This window comes from Carcharodon carcharias, chromosome 4, assembly GCF_017639515.1.
Source record: "Carcharodon carcharias isolate sCarCar2 chromosome 4, sCarCar2.pri, whole genome shotgun sequence".
NCBI classification, from domain to species: domain Eukaryota; kingdom Metazoa; phylum Chordata; class Chondrichthyes; order Lamniformes; family Lamnidae; genus Carcharodon; species Carcharodon carcharias.
In genome coordinates, this window is record NC_054470.1 from 151,606,097 (window position 1) to 151,624,596 (window position 18,500).

Below are 18,500 nucleotides of genomic sequence, written 5' to 3' on the forward strand. Positions count from 1 at the left end.
CAGTAGCAGCAGTGTGAACCATCTACAAGATGGACTGCAGGAATTCACCAAGGCCCCTTCGACAGCGCCTTCCAAACCCACGATTGCTACCATTTAGAAGGACAAGGGCAGCAGATAGATGGGAATGCTACCACCTGGAAGCTCCCCTCCAAGTCACTCACCAATCTGACATGGAAATATATTGCCATTCCTTCACTGTTGCTGGGTCAAAATCCTGGAACTCCCTTCCTAACAATACTGTGTATGCCTACACCACATGGACTGCAGCAGTTCAAGAAGGCAGCTCACCACCACCTTCTCAAGGGCAACTAGGTATGGACAACTAGAAATAGACAATAAATATGGCCCAGCCAGCGAAGCCCCCATCCAGAGAATGAATAAAAAAACGCAACAAAATTGATACGAAAGTCTCTTTATCTGAATGCGTGAAACATCTCCACAAGATTGATGAACTAGTGACACAAACAGAGATAAATGGTTTGGATCAAATCACTATTACAGAGACATGGGACAGAACCTTCTGATATGAATTCTTAAGTTCGGTGGCAGGAGTGGAAGTCGGGGTGATTCCTGCTGCAGGGGGCGGGGGTGGGTTGTGGGCGGGACAGCTGACCACATGCATCCGTGCAGAGCACAATGAATCTCGTAGCTGAGGTGGACAGGAAGTCGCCATGCCCACTGTTACCTCCTGGAGTCAAAGGTACAAGTGCTTTACTGAAAGGACACTTGGGCAGCATTCATTCACTGCAGGCCAGGAGCACCGGATTCTGCCAAGACCAAGATATCCCACAAAGGAAAGCAACGTGCAGCCCCATGGTTCAGCGAAGTCTCCCTGGAGACTCTCCTCTAGGCCAGCAAGCAAAGGCAGGAGGTGCTGTTTCCCTGGAATTGTAGCAGGAGGCCCTCTCATCTGACCACGGCAGTCTGGGAAGAGGTCACACTTTAGCACCCATGAGCCCAGCAACAAGATGCCCAGCAGTGTCACAAGAGGATGAATGATCTGCGCTCCACCAGCATAACTGATGTAATCATAAGGGCATCAGGCAGACTAAGTGCATGCACAGGAATGTTAGACAGGAGTTTGGGTTGCAGCACTCCCAAGCAGACTGAACATCTGCACTGAATGTGTGCCAGCCATTTCATGCTCTCAATCTTCTATCAGTTGCAAGACATCCTGCTTTTTAACTACTTATTGGGGGGTGGTGGGGTGGGGGGGGGGGGGGGTGGTGGGCGCTCAGGTCTCAGCAGTTGCCATAGGAATACATGCTCCTGAACTGCTCATGCAACCATTAGGATGGCGATCAATCCTTCTGTCCTTCTGCAGGAGAAGAATGCCCACAACAAGCGGGAGTGCTTCCCAGACTGGAGGCGGAATTCCCAATATTTGAACCCTCACCCCATATAAAGAGCAGGCTGCAGAGACAGCCGAGAAGGAGCAGGACAATGCATGTGCTGAAGCTGAAATAGGACTCCTCCAGGAAGCCAGTGAGGAGCCTCCAGTCTGCAGTTGTCAGCTGCGTCCACAGTGTGAGACATTGATTTAATTAAGGAGCCTGCTTGGTCAGTGACTAAATCTTTCTTTCTCTATTCCATGTATCAGCAAGAAAAGGGGGTGGCCATCGTGCTTGCCCCCTCTCCATGCTTACCTCGCTCTCTCTCTCTTTGTTTCTGTGTGTATTTGTGTGTGTGTGTGTTTGCCTCTCTCTGTCTGTCTGTCTCTCGGCCTTGCCCACTTTCTCCCGCTCTTCAAACCTGGACGCATTCCTAATAGTTTGTAGGTGCTGAGTGCTGCATCCATCCTGTGGGAGGCCATGGAAGAAGCCGGTGGGTGGTGGGAGGGGAGCAGAGCTGAGCGGCTGGGCGGCTGTCCACAGGAAAAGCCAGTGGGGAACCAGGCCTTGGGAGATGTCAGTTGTTGGGGTTGGTGGGAGGGAGCACCCCTCACCCATCCCCATCCCCAGCTTGCAGCTTCCCATCCCTGCCCTCCTCTCCTGCTGTCAGGATCACTGGCTTTGCTCTCTCTCTACAGCCTGGGCCTCTGGTAGCTGCAGCATCAGAACATGGTGGCGGCTGGCCCAGCTCAGAGGGGGAGGGTGGTGGGGCAGAGTGCAAATGACTTATAATCGAAAATGGCCATGTAAATCAAATAAAGGTCCTAAAGGGTAAACAACGTTTAAGTGAAGGGGCTTAAATTGAGGACTTGCTGGAATAAATCTAGTGAGCATATTCTTTATAGGCTTGCCTCCCATCCCAGAGCCACCAAGCCAGTGCTATGCCCTGTGCCTGTCCTCTGTCTAAACATGCATCCCATCCCCACCCCACCTCTTCCAGGTGAAGGACATCCTGGAGGACCAGAGATGAGTGTTCCTCCCATTCATACATGACTGCGCATGGAGACATTGCCCTTTGACTGGGGTGATGAGAGCCATGTGCGAGAAGCCTCCCTCTGACACTATCCAGCTTGCCTCCACTCCCCTTGAGACTCTAGAGCAGACCGTTACCCTGGCATCATAGAAAAACTAACAACGTGAGCACTCATCAGGGATGAGCATTCACCCAGGAGGATGGAGGTTTGGATTCATGAGTTGGCTGCTGTCCACCAGCATCTTGGAGCCATCCACCTCCTGCATCCCTTCCTCTGGCTGCAGCAGATGGAAAATCTCGCACAGAACAGCAGCTCCAAACCTTGCTGGGATCTTGACTTAATGAGACCCGTGAGTCGTAAATATGCCTGTTGCCATCTGGGCTTCATAGAGAGGAGAACAAAACTGAGCACAGTTGTCATCCAGTTGCCTCATGGTTATTAGGGTGTCCCTTTAGTTGACCAATTGTACTGACCTTGAGCTCTACCTACCTATTAAGACCATCCTCCCACTTTGAGGCAACGCCGTTTAAAATTGTCTGCGTTGCATATTGTTACTTGAAAAATGGTGCATATTTGTTTATTCATTCATGGGATGTCGGCTTCGCTGGCTGGGCCAGCATTTATTGCCCATCCCTAATTGCCCTTGAGAAGGTGGTGTTAAGCTGCCTTCTTGAACTGCTGCCATGTGATGTAGCTGCACCCACAGTGCTGTTAGGAAGAGAGTTCCAGGGTTTTGACCCAGTGACAGTGAAGGAATAGCGATATATTTCCAAGTCAGGATGGTGAGTGGCTTGGAGGGGAACTTCCAGGTGGTGGTGTTCCCATGTGTCTGCTGCCCTTGTTTTAGATGGTAGTGGTTGTAGGTTTGGAAGGTGCTGTTGAAGGAGCCTTGGTGAATTCCCACAGTGCATCTTGTAGATGGTACACACTGCTACTACTGTCCGTCCGTGGTGGGGGAGGGAGTGAATGTTTGTGGATGTGGTGCCAGTCAAGCGGGCTGCTTTGTCCTGGATGATGTCAAGCTTCTTGAGTGTTGTGGGAGCTGCACTCATCCAGGCAAGTGGGGAGTTTTCCATCACACTCCTGACTTGTGCCTTGTAGATAGTGGACAGGCTTTGTGGAGTTAGGAGGTGAGTTACTCGTTGCACTATTCCTAGCCTCTGACTTGCTCTTGTAGCCACAGTATTTATATGGCTAGCCCAGTTCAATTTCTGATCAGTGGTAACCCCCAGGATGTTGATAGTGGGGTAAGTGATGGTAATGCCATTGAATGTCAAGGGACAAAGGTTGGATTCTGTCTTGTTGGATATAGTCATTGCCTGATACTTGTGTAGCGTGAATGTTACTTGTCACTTCAAGCCTGGATATTGTTGAGGTCTTGCTGCATTTGGACATGGACTGCTTCAGTATCTGAGGAGTCATGAATGTTGCTGACCATTGTGCAATCATCAGCGAACATCCCCACTTCTAACCTTCTGATGAAAGGAAGGTTATTGATGAAGCAGCTGGAGATGGTTGGACCAAAGACACTACCCTGAGGAACTCCCACAGTGATGTCCTGGAGCTGAGATGACTGACCTCCAACAACCACAACCATCTTCCTTCGTGCTAGGTATGACTTCAGCCAGCAGAAAACTTTCCCACCCAATTCCCATTGACTCCAGTTTTGCTAGGGTTCCTTGATGCTACACTGTCAAATGTGGCCTTGATGTCAAGGGCAGTCACTCTCACCAATGGTTTTCAGACTTGCTCCACTACCTTCTACCCTCTGCTGTCACCCACTAACTCCCACCCAATCTTACCATTCCTCTCCCCTCTTTTACGCTTGAACCTCCCCCTGTTAATCTGGACCCTATCACTATCCACCTCCACATGCCTTCCCTCCCCTCAGAGCCTACATCTGTTAACATCCTCATGTCCACCTTGACCCCATTGTCCGAGCCACCTACTAGTAGCCTACTTCCGTAACCCCTTCCCCACCCCTATGAAACCTTCACAACCTGACTATCACCCTGGACCTGCCAGCCTGCTGCATCCCTCTCCCCCACCTCTGACTGTGACTGTTCCCTCCTCTTCCCTCAGTTCAATCCCTCAGATCCTACCATTGACACCAACGATCCCGCTCTCTTGGGCCATCTCTCTTCCAACACCTCTGGTGAAGTGGCCTTTTAACGAGCATGCATGCCATGCTAATGCATGGAAAAGAAATTCCCGACATCGTTCACTGGGAAGCACTTTAACCGGCTTTTAAAGTCCAGGGAACAGAACTCCTACAGTTCATCCTGATGTCAGGAAACTGATTTTTGGCCTCATGTCAAATTAAGTTTCCCGACCCACCAAACTTCTGCTGCTGGTAGGACTGAACGATTCTGCCTATGGTTACATGGTGACCAAGGTTAGGAATTAAATATTCCCAGGTACACAACACTTCAAAAGGACAGAAGGAAGGCAAAGGAGGCAGGGTAGCTCTGATAGTAAAGGACAGCATAAGGACATTAGTGTTAAAGGATCTTGTCTCCAAACATGGAAAATCAGTATGGCTGGAGATTAGGAATAGCAAGAGTCAAATCCCTGGTGGGAGTAGTTTATAGGCCTCATAACAGTATTCATACCATTAAATGGAGCATTAAACAAGAAACTGTTGGAGTGCGTAACAAAGGCAATGTAATAATTGTGAAGGGTCATTAATCTTCATAAAGGCTGGACCAATCAAACTGGCAAGGGTGGTCTAGAAGTTGAGTTTGTAGAATGTTTTCATAATGGTTTCCAGGAGCAATACCTTGTGGAACCAACTGAGATATAGCTATTTAAGATCTGATATTGTGTAATTAGGCAGGTTTAATTAGTAATCACATAGTAAAAGAATTAGTGATCATAATAGAATTGAGTTCGAAGTTTGAAAGTGACATACTCAATTGCAAACAAGAATCTTGAACTTGAACAGCCAATTACATAGGTAAAGTTGATTGGGTAAATGGACTAAAAGGTATGAAGATAAATCAGGAAACATGTAATGAAACGCTTCAAAATGTTTAACAAAACACATTCCATTAAAAAAACAAAAACTCAGCAAGAAAGATCCATCCATGGCTTACTCAGGTAGTTAAGGACAGTTTTAGATTAAAAGAAGCTTATAATGGTGCAAAGAATAGTAGCACGTTTGAGGATTGGGAGAGTTTTAGAAGGCAGCTAAGGCCCAACAAATGGTTGAAAAAAAGGGATAAAATAGAATACGAGAACAAACTACCCAGAAATATAAAAACAGATTGCAAGAGCTTTCACAAGTATATAAAAAGAAGAGAGTAATTACAGGAAACAATCCTTTAGAAACAGAGCCATGAGAAATTATTATGGGTAATAAGGAGATGGCAGAGATATTGAACCAATAGTTTGTGTCTGTCTTCACAGCAGAAGACACAAGTTGCATCTCAGAAATAGAGGGTAACCTAGGGGTTAATAAGAGTAAGGAAATTAAGGTAATTAATATCAGCAAGAAAAAGTACTAGAGAAACTCAGGAGACTAAAATCTGACAAATCCCCAAGACCTGATGGCCCACACCTTAGAGTTCCGAAAGAGACGGCTGCAGGGATGGTGGATGCTCTGCCTACGATTTTCCAAAATTCCCTTGACTCTAGAATGGTTCTAACACATTGGAAGTTAGAAAATATAATCTGCTATTCAAGAAAGGAGGGAGAGGAATTAGGGAACTACAGGCCAATTAGCCTGACATCTGTCATCAGGACAGTGCTGGAATCTACTGTTAAGGAAGTCTTAACAATGCGCTTAAATCATAGTATGATCAGATAAAATCAATAATTTTATGAAAGGGAAATTGTATTTGACAAATTTATGGGAGTTTTTGAGAACGTAACTAGTAGGGTAGATAAAGGGGAACCAGTAGATGTACACCTGGGTTTCCAAAAGGCATTTGCTAAGGTACCATACAGAAGCTTAATACACAAGATTAGGGCTCATGGAGTTGTGGGTAATATATTAGTATGGTTAGAGGATTGGTTAACTGACAGGAAGCAATGAATGGGCACAAATGGGGTATTTTTAAGTTGGCAGGCTGTGATTAGTGGAGTGCCTCAAAGTTGAGTGCTGGCGCCTCAGCTATTTGTAACCTACATTAATAACTTGGATGAAGGGACAGAATAATTTTTTCTAAGTTTGCTAATGATATAAAACTAGGTGGAAGTGCAAGCTGCGAGGAGGACAGGCTGCCAAGACAGATGTCAGGTTAAGTGAGTGGGCAACGAGATGGCAAATGGGGTGTAATGTGGGGAAGTGTGAGGTCATTCACTTTGGTCATTAGAATAGAAAAGCAGAACAATTTTTTGAAGGTGTGAAATTGTAGACGTGCGTAAACAGTACAGTGAAGATTCACTAGACTGGTGCATTAGATGGTTCATTGGTTAGGGTGAGAGGGTTGTCCTATGATGAGAGGCTGAGCAAATTTGGCCTTTATTCTCTGGAGTTTAGAAGAATGAGAGTTGATCTTAATGAAGCGTGCTGTACAAGATTCTGAAGGGGTTTGATAGTGTAGATACTGAGGTGGTTTCCGCTGGCCAGTGAATCTAAAACACAATGGTTCAGTCTCAGGATAAGGGGATGATCATTTGGGACTCAGAAGAGGAGAAATTTCTTCACTCAAAAGATTGTGAATCTTTGGAATCTCCACCCCAGCGGTTTATGAATGCTCCATTGTTGAAAATATTTAAGGCTGGAATAGACAGAGTTTTGGTCTCTGTGAGTCGATGGATATGGGGAGCAGGCAGGAAAGTGGAATTGAAGCCCAATGGTAGCCATGGTCATATTGAATGGTGGAGCAGGCTCGACGGACCCTGTGGTCCACCCCTCCTAACTCTTGTGTTCTTGCTCCTGTGAAGTGCCTTATTGGGACATATTATATTAAAGGTGCTATATAAATACAAGTTATTACTGTTATCACTCTAGAAAAGAAAAAAATAAACTAGACCCCTAAATAATAGCAAAGAGGAATACATTGTAGAGCATCGAGGTTGCTTAAATTAATCAATGAAGAGTAAGTGATTTTTGGCTCAGAGACGACCAGAACAGGTAAGCTATTAGTTAGTGGAAAAATAAAAAAGGTGTGGATAGAAATACTGGTGTTTGGGTTAATTGGACCGAATTAACTTTAACTTGTGACATTTTAACTTTCTTACAATTGTTATATTGGAATTAAAAAAAACATTATCCAACATGAGGGAAATGCCCTACTAATTCTGTTGGCTAACTTGCTATTCTCTATCTCATTAAATCCAGGCTATCGGCCTATTTTAGATGCCATGAAGTCTTTTGTAAAGGATGCAGATATAAGGCTGAGAGGATCCTTCACTGATATGGAGGTGAAACTAAAATTATTATGGTTCATTATTTAGTTTTGTTGAGATGTTGATAACGAAATTAAATCTTGGATGTTGGGTAGGTCTAAGGTTAACTTGGTAGAACTATCATGTGGGGGAAAAAATCTCACTATGTGGACATTGTGGACAAAGCCACCATTTATTTCCTGCATATAGGGTGGAATTTAATGTTGGAGTTGGGATCTTGTCCCCTTGCTGCAGAACTGGCAGGAGCCTCACATCATCTCTGTTGATGAAGGCCTGCAGGTATTAAATGCCCATCAGCACTTAACTAGCCAGCTTTGGGCCTTTCCTGGGATTTTGGACTCCAGCAGTGGATGTTCTGCCTGTTAAGAGCTGCTAGCCAATCAGAGGCAGGCAGATCTCCATTGCCCATTGGCACTACCAGGAGCGATGGCTATACTGGTAATGCACACTCTAATGGCCTAAAATCCACAAGGAACCCAGGCCAAAGGTGAGTGAGGACAGGAAGGGGTTCACTGGCTGGGTGCAGGGGGATTGGAAGAAAGGGAAGGGGTTGGCTGTCAAAGGCACCCACCCTCCTCCACCACCCCCCCACCCCGATGCCATAATCCCTTGATCAGGCACCAAGTGCTTTTGAATGAGCATTGGGCTCCTCACAGTTTGCATACCATCAGTGGCAGGATGAGGCCCTTAAGTGGGCAATTCTTAAGTGGGCATTTATTGCCTGCTTAAGGGTTCAGTTAGCATCTGAGCAGGAAGGCTATCTGCGAACCTGCCAGGTCCCATACTTAATCGGGCAGAGGTGGGAAGGCAGCAGGGTCCCCACCCCATACCCTCCTGCTCCTTTAAATGCCTCCAACCTCCAAACTCACTGCTGGGGGGTATTTAAATTCTGCCCATAGTTAACCTTGGGAAGGTGTTGGTAGGCTGCCTTCTTAATCTGCTGTAGTTTGTGTGGTAATGATACCATGGTTTTGCTGTTAGATAAGGAGTTCCAGGATCTTAAACTATAGAAGATCATTAACATTTGGCAGGATGATCTGTGACTTCGTAGAATCACAAAACTCGCATCTTTTTATTTTCCCACTGACTTAAAAACTTACGTCTCACTTGTTGCTGCCTCCTCTGAGCCAAAAACCACTTATCCCCTATTGAATGATTCAAGTGATCTTGTTGCTCTACAATGTGGTCACTGAGTATTCAGCTTTGCAACTATCTAGGATATTTCTTCTTGAGACTTTCTTTCCCCTTTAAACTTTGGTGATCAGGGCCACTAAATTGAATGTAGATCTGATATGTAACTTTTAGTGATGTGTAACTACAGGTCAGAAAGCAATCACAATGTTATAATTTCAAATAGTACAGAGGGAGCACAGAGGAGACTATTCGGCCTGTCATTCCTATGCTGGCTCTGCAAATTTCAAACTTATATGTCCTATACCTAGGTCCTGGTTATTTATACGTAAAATAAGAAGAGAAATAGACCTAATAGAGAAATAGATGTTAGTAGTTATCTCACCATTGACATTCTGATGACAAGCCTGTCATTGGCAGATTTGTTCATGGGATGCAATTGCTGCTGGCAAGGTCAGTATTTATTGCCAACCATCATTACCCTTGAGAAGGTGGCCCCCTTCTTGAACAGCTGCAGCCAATGAGGTGTAGGTACGTCCACAGTGCTGTTATGGAGGCAGTTCCAGGTTATTGACACAGTTTCAGTGAAGGAACGGCAATATAATTCCAAGTCAAAGAGTCTGTCACTTGGAAAGGAATTAGCGGTTGGTGGTATTCCCATGCATTTGCTGCCCTGTCCTTCTAGGTAATAGAGATCATGGGTTTGGAAGGTGCCGTCAAAGGAGTCTTGAGCAATGCATCATGCGATGGTGCAAACTGCTGCCCCTGTGTGCCAATGGTGGAGGGAATGTATGTGAATGCAAGGTACCAATCAAGTGGGCTGTTTTGTCATGGGTGGTGTTGAGCTTTGAGTGTTGTCGATGCTGCACTCATTCAGGCAAATGGAGAGTATTCCATCACACTCTTGACTCATGCCTTGTAGATTAACAGGCTTTGGGGAGTCAGGAGGTGAGTTATTCTTCACAGAATTTCTAGCCTCTGACCTCTAATAGCCATAGTATTTATCTGGCTGATCCAGTTCAGTTCCTGGTTAAAGGTAAGCCTCAGGATGTTGACAACAATGAGTCTGATTCAGACCAAAAAAAGTATTGCATATTGAAGAAGTTTCCAACTTTCATTGCCTTCAAGTAGCTTGTTATTGTTGCAGCTTAATGCAATCTTTCAAAGTATTCTTCAATTTCCAGGAGATTTTAGGCAGTTTTAGTCAGCAGATGTGTTATTTACTGCAGTATGAATTTTTGTATATGTGTTTTTTCATGAGAATGTTTTCATTTTAATAATATTTGCTGTATGCATGGACAATGATATGTGCCATTGAATGTCCCCTTTCACAAACTTTATAAAATGAGATGAAGCCTCCTTAAGAGGAACATGAATGCACCTTTCATTAAGAGGCTATAACTAAATGGAACTCATGACAAGTAAACTGCACTTGTTCTTGGCTTCAAACAGAAGAGAGTTATTTATTTGGCAGCTTTAACATAATAAAATGTTCCAGTGCACTTCAAAAGTGTAAGCAGACAGAAATTGATAAAAATTAAAAGGAGCTATTAAGACTTTTAACTAAAAAACTGGTCAAAGTGGTAGGTTTTGAAGAGCATGGAAAAGGAAGAGAGAGGGTTCAAGGCATAGGAAGAGATTCCAAAGCCTAGGGCTTCAATGACTGAGGCTATGGCTGCCCATGGTGAGCAAAGGAGATGCATAAGAGGCCAGAGTTGAAGGAATGCACAGTAGCCTGAAGGTTAAGGTTGGAGGAGATTTCAAAGCTGGGGAGGGGTGAGACCATGGAGAGATTTGAACATGATAAGAATTGTTCCCAGTGCACTGGAAACAAAGAACTGGTAATTATACTACATCTTTTAATGCCTGAGAAAGTATACTAAAACAAAACATTTGAAATAAAATAAAGTATGGTGATTGTTGTGTAAACATGTCTGTCATTTTGTGCTCAGTATGGTTGCAAAAAATAGCAGCATAAGTTAAATGACAAATTAATCTGTTTTATGGTAGTGTTGGCTCAATGAATAATGTTGGCAAGAACATTGCTAGAAAATCCTGTTCTTCAAATTATACCATGAGATCTTTAAACATGAACAATAGAGTGTAGGGGCATAATTTTTGCTTTAATGAACTGTGGCAATTTTGAAGGCATGACCCACATTTTGTTGGACTTGATTTAGTTCTTAAGATCTTTAGGCATTTTAGAGCCTGTGGTGTTTGAACGTGCTTCTATATTGTGGCCATTTGTGTTCTCAGGATTTGATGATATGTCCCAAAACGAAGTGGCCTTGTAAGAGGAGCTCTTTGGGTGAAGTTGTACCTTGCACTGGTCCAGCAGAGGGCAGCACCAGCAAGCTTTACAATAAGGATGGAATAAAATGGTACCAGCCCACTACGCTAACTCAGCTATATCTATTAATGCAGGAGCACTCTAGAGAAGCTGTCAAACTCGTACATGGAGACACTGCTAAAGGTACCCAAAGAGATGGAAATTGTGCAGATGTTCTAAGAAACTTTTTAATTTTCTCCCACTTAAGTTGATGGCTTAAGCGAAAAATACGTTGCAAATGTAATATCAACAAGAGCTTTTTTACCCAGAGTAGAAATATTTTTACTAAGTGTTTAACATTTTTCCCTGCCTGATAAGAAAAGGCCATTCAGCCACGCAGCAAGTCTATTTTTCCACAGACCCAAGTACAATTTATGCTGTCAGAGACTTTACCCAACTTACTTCATATCCGAGGTGGGTGAGAGGCGGGGGGTTGTTTTACCACATATACTAGTACTGCCTCCCCAATTCTCTGAGATAACCCAACAAATCTTCAGGATCGCAATCAGGCGCTATAATCACCATTGTATAGCTCTGCCCAGTAGACTTATCTCTGATCTAATTTCCTTGTTCAGATATAGATAAAATGAATACTGTTGGAAAGGTGGAAGTCAGACTCTTGGCCTGTTACTAATTAACTTCTGGTAGTTGGTTTCTTCTGCTTTCATTGGACAAGTTTGCAAGATTTAATTGATAAGGTGTGCCAGTCTTTTCTGTCACAGCTGTCGTTGCAGCTCCCTCCCTGACACAATAGGCAGAGTTTAGTTCCAGTATTTAGTACCGGTTGTAGAACTGATGGGAGTCCCCGTGTTGCTTCTATCTGGGAAGGTTGATGCTATTCAAGTGCAATCGGGCACTACCTGCTAATATCGGGCCTCCCATACAATCAAGGACCAAGGAGGGTAGAAATCCCACCCCCTAATAGCTTCTGGCCAATCTGAAGCCGGCAGTTCTCAGCACTACCAGGAGTGGTGGCTGCTGCCTATAATGCACCGAGGCCTTCAACATGGATTTTTGCTGGGTCTCTTGAAACAGGTGAGCGGGGCAGGGCAGGGGTCATGGGAAGGGGGTCACCAACTGGGAGAGGTGGAGCTCAGATGAAAGGGCAGGGAGGTGGCTGTCAGTGGCACCCCTCACCCTCCCTGATGCCAGGTACCTAGATCAGGCACTGAGTGCCTATCAATGAGGGACACACCCCTACATGGGGCCATGGGCAACCCCAACAGAGAAAGGACGGATGATCTGTACAAGTCCCATTAAACCCTGAGCCACCAATGAGCTCAGGATAATTGCCTTTAATTGACTCATTGCCATGCTGTCGTCAGCAAGCAGGATTTGTGCATCAGGCCCTTCCCGCCACACTAAAGTAGTATCCTTTTTCTTGACGACAGGCACTGGATGAGAGTACTCCCCCTCGATTTTCCTGATCCCTCTGCCATCATGCCCGCTCCGGTGAGCCGAATTAAATCCCAGATGTTGTGGGTCCAGTTCACAGTTTCCCCTCTCCCATTTGCTAGCTACCAATTGTTTTGCTTCCTTTGACTACTTTCAGCAAATGCTTTCTACCTTGTCCTTGCTATAAAGTGGTTTTAGGAATACAAAGGACTCTGGGGACTATTGACACTATATTGACTGGTATAAGTTGACTAGAACACAGACTGGTTGAGTTCAATGCAAGCAGGGGAGGGAAGATAAACAGTAGACAAAGTTGTACTGCATTGCAGATTTTAAGGACAAAAAGTGCAGAGCACAGCAACATTATCGGCTATCAATTTTTAGTGCCAACAATGCGGGCATTTTTTTCGCTGAACTTGGCCATAGTGAAATGGAAGGCAGGCATTGTCAAAGGCAAAATTGAATCAACAAACAAAATTTCTTCTGCAGCAGTTTAGTTCTAAGTAAATGGCTTGTGTGTGTTGTAACAGGAGACTAATAATCTACATATTTCCTAGATCATTCTTTTAACCATATATTTTGTCTACTTCAGGGTCAAACATTTTTTGGGGCTGACGTTCTGACATTTGTGCCAGGATCTGCCGGGAAGTAACCTCTGAATCTGACCCTGCCAAAGTACCTGGAATCAGGGAGAAGGCGTATTTTACATGTTGACATATTAATGGCAGGTCCCTGCTAGGGGACCATCTTGGAGTTTGGAAGTTGGGAAGGGGTGAGGTGAGGGGGTGAGGTGTGGGATTGGGTTCACTAGACTGGAGAGGCCACAAAATGCCGAACAAAAAAATGTTATCCCATCCACCTAGCCGCATCTGCTCTGACATGAGTTGCCTCAAATAAGGCTGCATGGAAACGGTTGGGTAAGGCTTTATCTGGCCTAATTCACAGCCTTGTCAGTGTACTCCCACTCTCTTTAGGGGGGAATGTGCCAGAAGACCCAGAGTTTTTGGTCATTTTGTGCCTTCTTCATTTTGTAAGTCCAAACAATTTGACATAATTAAGAGCAAATGTGTCCTCTGATTAACAATTTTCTCACAGGCGTCTACAAGGGAGATGGTCCTTATAAAATCTCCATTGATGTGAAAGGAATCCCTGATCTCTACAAGGTCACGATGGAACCTGATGGTTTAAAGGTGTGGTCCAATGTCACCCTGAGTTCACTCATTGACTACTTGAAACAATACTCTGACCAATCACCATCCTACAATGTTATAGCTCGTCACTTGCTCAAGGTTGCAAATGGACCTGTGAGAAATGTAAGTTTTACTGCTGCTTAGTTTTGTCAAAAAATTTATGCTTTTTGCAAGAAATGTTCTTTGTTTATTAGTTGTCACTAATAATGATTCAACTGCAGCTATTACAGACAATCTGTTAAAAGACAATAAACTACTTTCAGGTGGGAAAGGAGGGGAGAATGATTGGGTCTTTCAAATGGGCCACCAAACTCCTAACTATTCAACTAACTTTTCATACTTGTTCACTAGTCCATGTTATTCTGCCTTGCGTATCACAGTTATCTCTCTATTTTTCATTCATGACCCTTTCTGGCCCTCTGTCTCCTCAGCTTCCTGTCACTCAGTCGTGCCATCCTTTATTTCTCCCCTCCCTTGTGCTTTGGCCCCTCAACCCTTACTCCAGCCTACCATCTCTGATCTCCTGCTCCCATCCCAGGCTTGCCACCACCCAAATAAACACACAGTTACACTCTGTGCCACTCTCTGTGTTCTCCATAGGGCCCATCAAGGCACTCATTGCTGCCTTGTTATGAAAACAACCCCAATTACCCAGCCTCCATTCTCACTGGCTTCGGTGACCTGTGTGCCTGGGTGCTTGATTTTGTCAACCTTTGTATTGTACTCGCCATTGCCCTTTTGGATTCTTCCAGCTATCAGTAATGACTACCTTCATCGAATTTGATAAAGAACGACTGTTCACTCGCATGTTAGGCTTTTACCATCAATGACCTTATTTTTGGTGATTGCACTTAAATCAAATTTGGCTTACCTATGGTGATACATTGCGATTTACTGAAGCCTTTCGGCCTGGCTATACTTTAAACCTACTGCTGTGCCCAAACCATTGTGTCCCCTGTCATCAAAACTCACATTTTCTCCTCCTTGGGCCACCCTGCTTGCCTCTAATTTATGATCTACGTTCTCTAATGCCCCAAAGCCCTACCCCAGGTTTCTTACTGAATCAACATCCCTCCTTTTCTACCTGAACCACTGTACTGTGATTCCTCATCTTCAGTGATTTCAATTTCCATCCCAACTCACTTTGTGCTCTCTCTCTGCTCTGAAGTCACTTACCTCATGTCCTTCTATGGCCCCTCCTAACCACCTTGATAGGGGCCTTGTTGACTCTGCCATCTCAAGTAGGCTATCTCCTATGGTCTCAATCCCAGATATAGCCATTTTAGACACTATCTTGTATCGCTCACACCTCCTTCTAACCACACTTACTCCTGCGTTCCTGGGAAGAAATTTTTCCCAAATCGCTGAATTTGCAATCTCTTGTGTCCTCGCTTCACCACGTTATTTCTGCATCTGTCGAACAGTCCCCAGACCAACGATGATGGAGCAGGCCCTGAGTGCAGTTAAGTGGGTTAAGGACTCCAATCTGGCAGGCCCCGGCTAGGTGGGGGGAGGGCTTTGGCCACGATGGTGACAGATGGTCTTCCAGCAGGTGACAGCCTGTATCCGAGGTACCCCTAAGGATCTATTCTTGGCCCTTGCCTCTTAGTTATCTGCATACTGCCCTTTTGCAGCATAGTCAGAAGACATGGGCCAGAGTTTTCCGTCCCCTCCCACTGGTGGGATCTTCCGTCCCTGCCAAATTCAGTGGGTGTTTGAGTGGTTCGCCTCATCCGCTGCAGTGGGGCAGGAAAATCCCGGCCATGGGGTCAACTTCTACTAAAACACTGTGGAGTTGGTGGGGGGGGGTTGGGTGTTGGTTCCTTTTGTGGGCCTCAGGGTGTCTGATGTAGAGATACCCCCACCAAGTCCACAGGGAGGTCACCAGGTTTTGCCAGAGAGCTTCCCCAGGTGGCAAAGCTCCCCCCTCCAGTGGTAAAATACCACTGGTCATTGGAAGAAACAAAGGGAACAGGCCCTTAAATGACTGCCCTCCACCTACCCTGCAGTTGGTGAAATGTCGGCAGAGAAGGGAAGGCAGTGAACATTGCATCCCCCTGCCAGCTCACCCAATTTGACTCCTGCCAGCCTTCTCCCAAGGGGTGGGGGTGGCGGTTGTAAAATTCCAGCCATGGTTTCATTCTTGCTATCTGGTAATAGCCAGAACATTCCCACCATGTATCTCTTCTTAACCATGATCTATTATCCGAGGTACCCCTAAGGAGCTATTCTTGGCCCCTGCCTCTTAGTTATCTGCATACTGCCCTTTTGCAGCATAGTCAGAAGACATGGGCCGGAGTTTCCCGTCCCCTCCCACTGGTGGGATCTTCCGTCCCTGCCAAAGTCAATGGGTGTTTGAATGGTTCGCCTCATCCGCTGCAGTGGGGCAGGAAAATCCCGGCCATGGGGTCAACTTCTACTAGTATACCACCTCTCTCATGCCTTTTACTGCTTCTATGTTTTTGGATTATTTGTACGACATTCAGCCTTAGATGAGCTGCAATTTCCTCCTGTTAAACGTTAGGGTAAACAAAGTAATAGCCTTTAGTTCCTGCCATGTAAGTTCTTCCCTTGCTATGGATTCCATCGCACTCTGCAGCCACTATTTCAGATGGAACTAACCTTTTTGCAACCTTGACATCCTATTCAATTCCAAGCTGAGCTTTAGACCCCATGTTTTCACCCATTACAGATATTTCATCTCTTAATATTACTCATTTCTATTTTAGCCCATCTGCAATTGAAAAACTCATTCACAACTTTGTCTCTATAAGTTTTAAAGTACTCACTATCCTTCCCTTATAAAACAGGCACATGGACTCCAAGATAGAGGGATGTCTGATTAATAATCTTTATTGATGAAAACACTAATACAACCCATTATATGAGAGTTCATAAGATTAGTACCAAGAAAACTCAAACTGAAAACTTATCAGGAATTGAAAAACCACATTCTCTCACCACGTACACTAGCCCTATACAAGACTAGGTTGAGTTCCTAAAGTGCGGTACCTTAATATGGGTAATCATGTATGATAAACATAAGTTTGATGCATAACAGCGTGTTTCTACTATGTGCAGTTGGTTGTAAAAACATATGGTTAATATGTCATCACTTTTCCTTTAGATATTTATTACAATTATTTATTTTCCTTTCACATTCACCTCCTGATTTTCGTACACCCTGGCACCATTCCAACAATTAACATTCCCTTCTCACACCAACCTACTGCCCAATGTTGCATCCTGTAATTTTGTGTCCAGGCACTAATTTACTCCCATCTTTCAGACTACATAAACTTCAGCTCACCCTGTTGGAGACTATTATATGCTCACCCATTTCCCTGGATTTTTCTAATTTACATTAGCTCCCATTCTATCAATGCCTCTAATTTGAAACTCTCATTCTTAAAACATGTCATGGCCCTCTCCATGTAACTTCCTCTACCCCTACAATGGTCCCCCACCCTCTTCATCCCAGAACTTTGTATTCATCTGACGATGGCCTAATATGGTTTGGAGTTTCTTAAGCAGGGTTGATGGATTTTCATAGAATACAATCATAGAATGATAACAGCACAGAAGGAGGCAATTCGGCCTGTTGCATCCCTGCAAGCTCTCTGTAAGAGCTGATCAGCTATGCCCATTCTCCTGCCTTTGGCCTGTAGCCCTGCGTGTTTTTTTTCTTCAGATAATTTTCCGATTTTCTTTTGAAAACCACAATTGGATCTGCCTCCATCATACTCTGAATCACTGCATTCCAGATCCTAAACACTCATTGTGATTAAAAAGGAACCCTCATGTCAACTCTGGTTCTTTCGCCTATGACCTTAAATTGGTGTCTTCTGCTTCTCAATATTTCCACCGTTGATAATAGTTCCTCCCCATCTACTCTGCCTAGACACCTCATGATTTTGTACGCCTCTATCAAATTTCCTCTTAACCTTCTTTTCTCTAGGAGAACAGCCCCAGCTTCTCCAATCTATCCTCGTAACTGAATTCTCTCACCATTGGACCCATTCTTTTAAATCTTTCCTGCACCCTCTCTAAATTTTTTACATCCTTCCTAAAATGTTGTGTTTAGAATTGGACACAATACACAATTGAGGCTGAACCAGAGTTTTTAAAGGTTCTCCAGGGCTTCATTGCTTTAGTACTCCAGGGCTCTATTTATAAAGCTGAATATCCTGAGTGCCATTTTCTCACCCTGCCCTGCTAAGTAACATTCGCGCCACACAAGTGTGAGGCAATAACCATCTTCAACAACGCAGAATATAACCATCGCTCCTTGATGTTCAATTGCACTACCATTTCTGAATCCCTCACTATCAACATCCTGGGGGTTACCATTGACCAGAAATTGAACTGGACCAGCCATATAAATATTATGGCTACAAGAGCAGGTCAGAGGCAGAGACTCCTGCAGCAAGTAACTCATTTCCTGACTCCCCAAAGCCTGTCTACCATACACAAGGCACAAGTGAGGAGTGTGATGGAATACTCTCCGCTTGCCTATCCAACAACACTCCAGAAGCTTAACACCACCCAAGACAAAGCAGCCCACCTAATGCCCCATCCACAAACATTCACCACCTAAACCACCAATGCACAGTGGTAGCAGTGTGTACCATCTGAAAGATGCACTGCAGGAACTTACCAAAGCTCCATAGACAGCTCCTTAGACCAAACTCACGACCTCTACCATCTAGAAGGACAAGGGCAACAGACACATGGG

At 44.6% G+C, this 18,500-nt stretch overlaps 1 protein-coding gene across 4 annotated transcripts in view; it reads left to right on the top strand.

The window, feature by feature from the left end:
• Positions 1-18,500, top strand: part of LOC121277294 (xanthine dehydrogenase-like) — a 232,519-nt gene that overhangs the window by 95,982 nt on the left and 118,037 nt on the right. For all 4 annotated transcript variants that reach the window (XM_041186576.1, XM_041186574.1, XM_041186575.1 and 1 more), the window contains 3 exons: positions 7,653-7,735; positions 11,108-11,324; positions 13,671-13,888. In XM_041186576.1, coding sequence (XP_041042510.1) covers positions 7,653-7,735; positions 11,108-11,324; positions 13,671-13,888 — 518 coding nt within the window. The remainder of the gene's footprint in view (positions 1-7,652; positions 7,736-11,107; positions 11,325-13,670; positions 13,889-18,500) is intronic.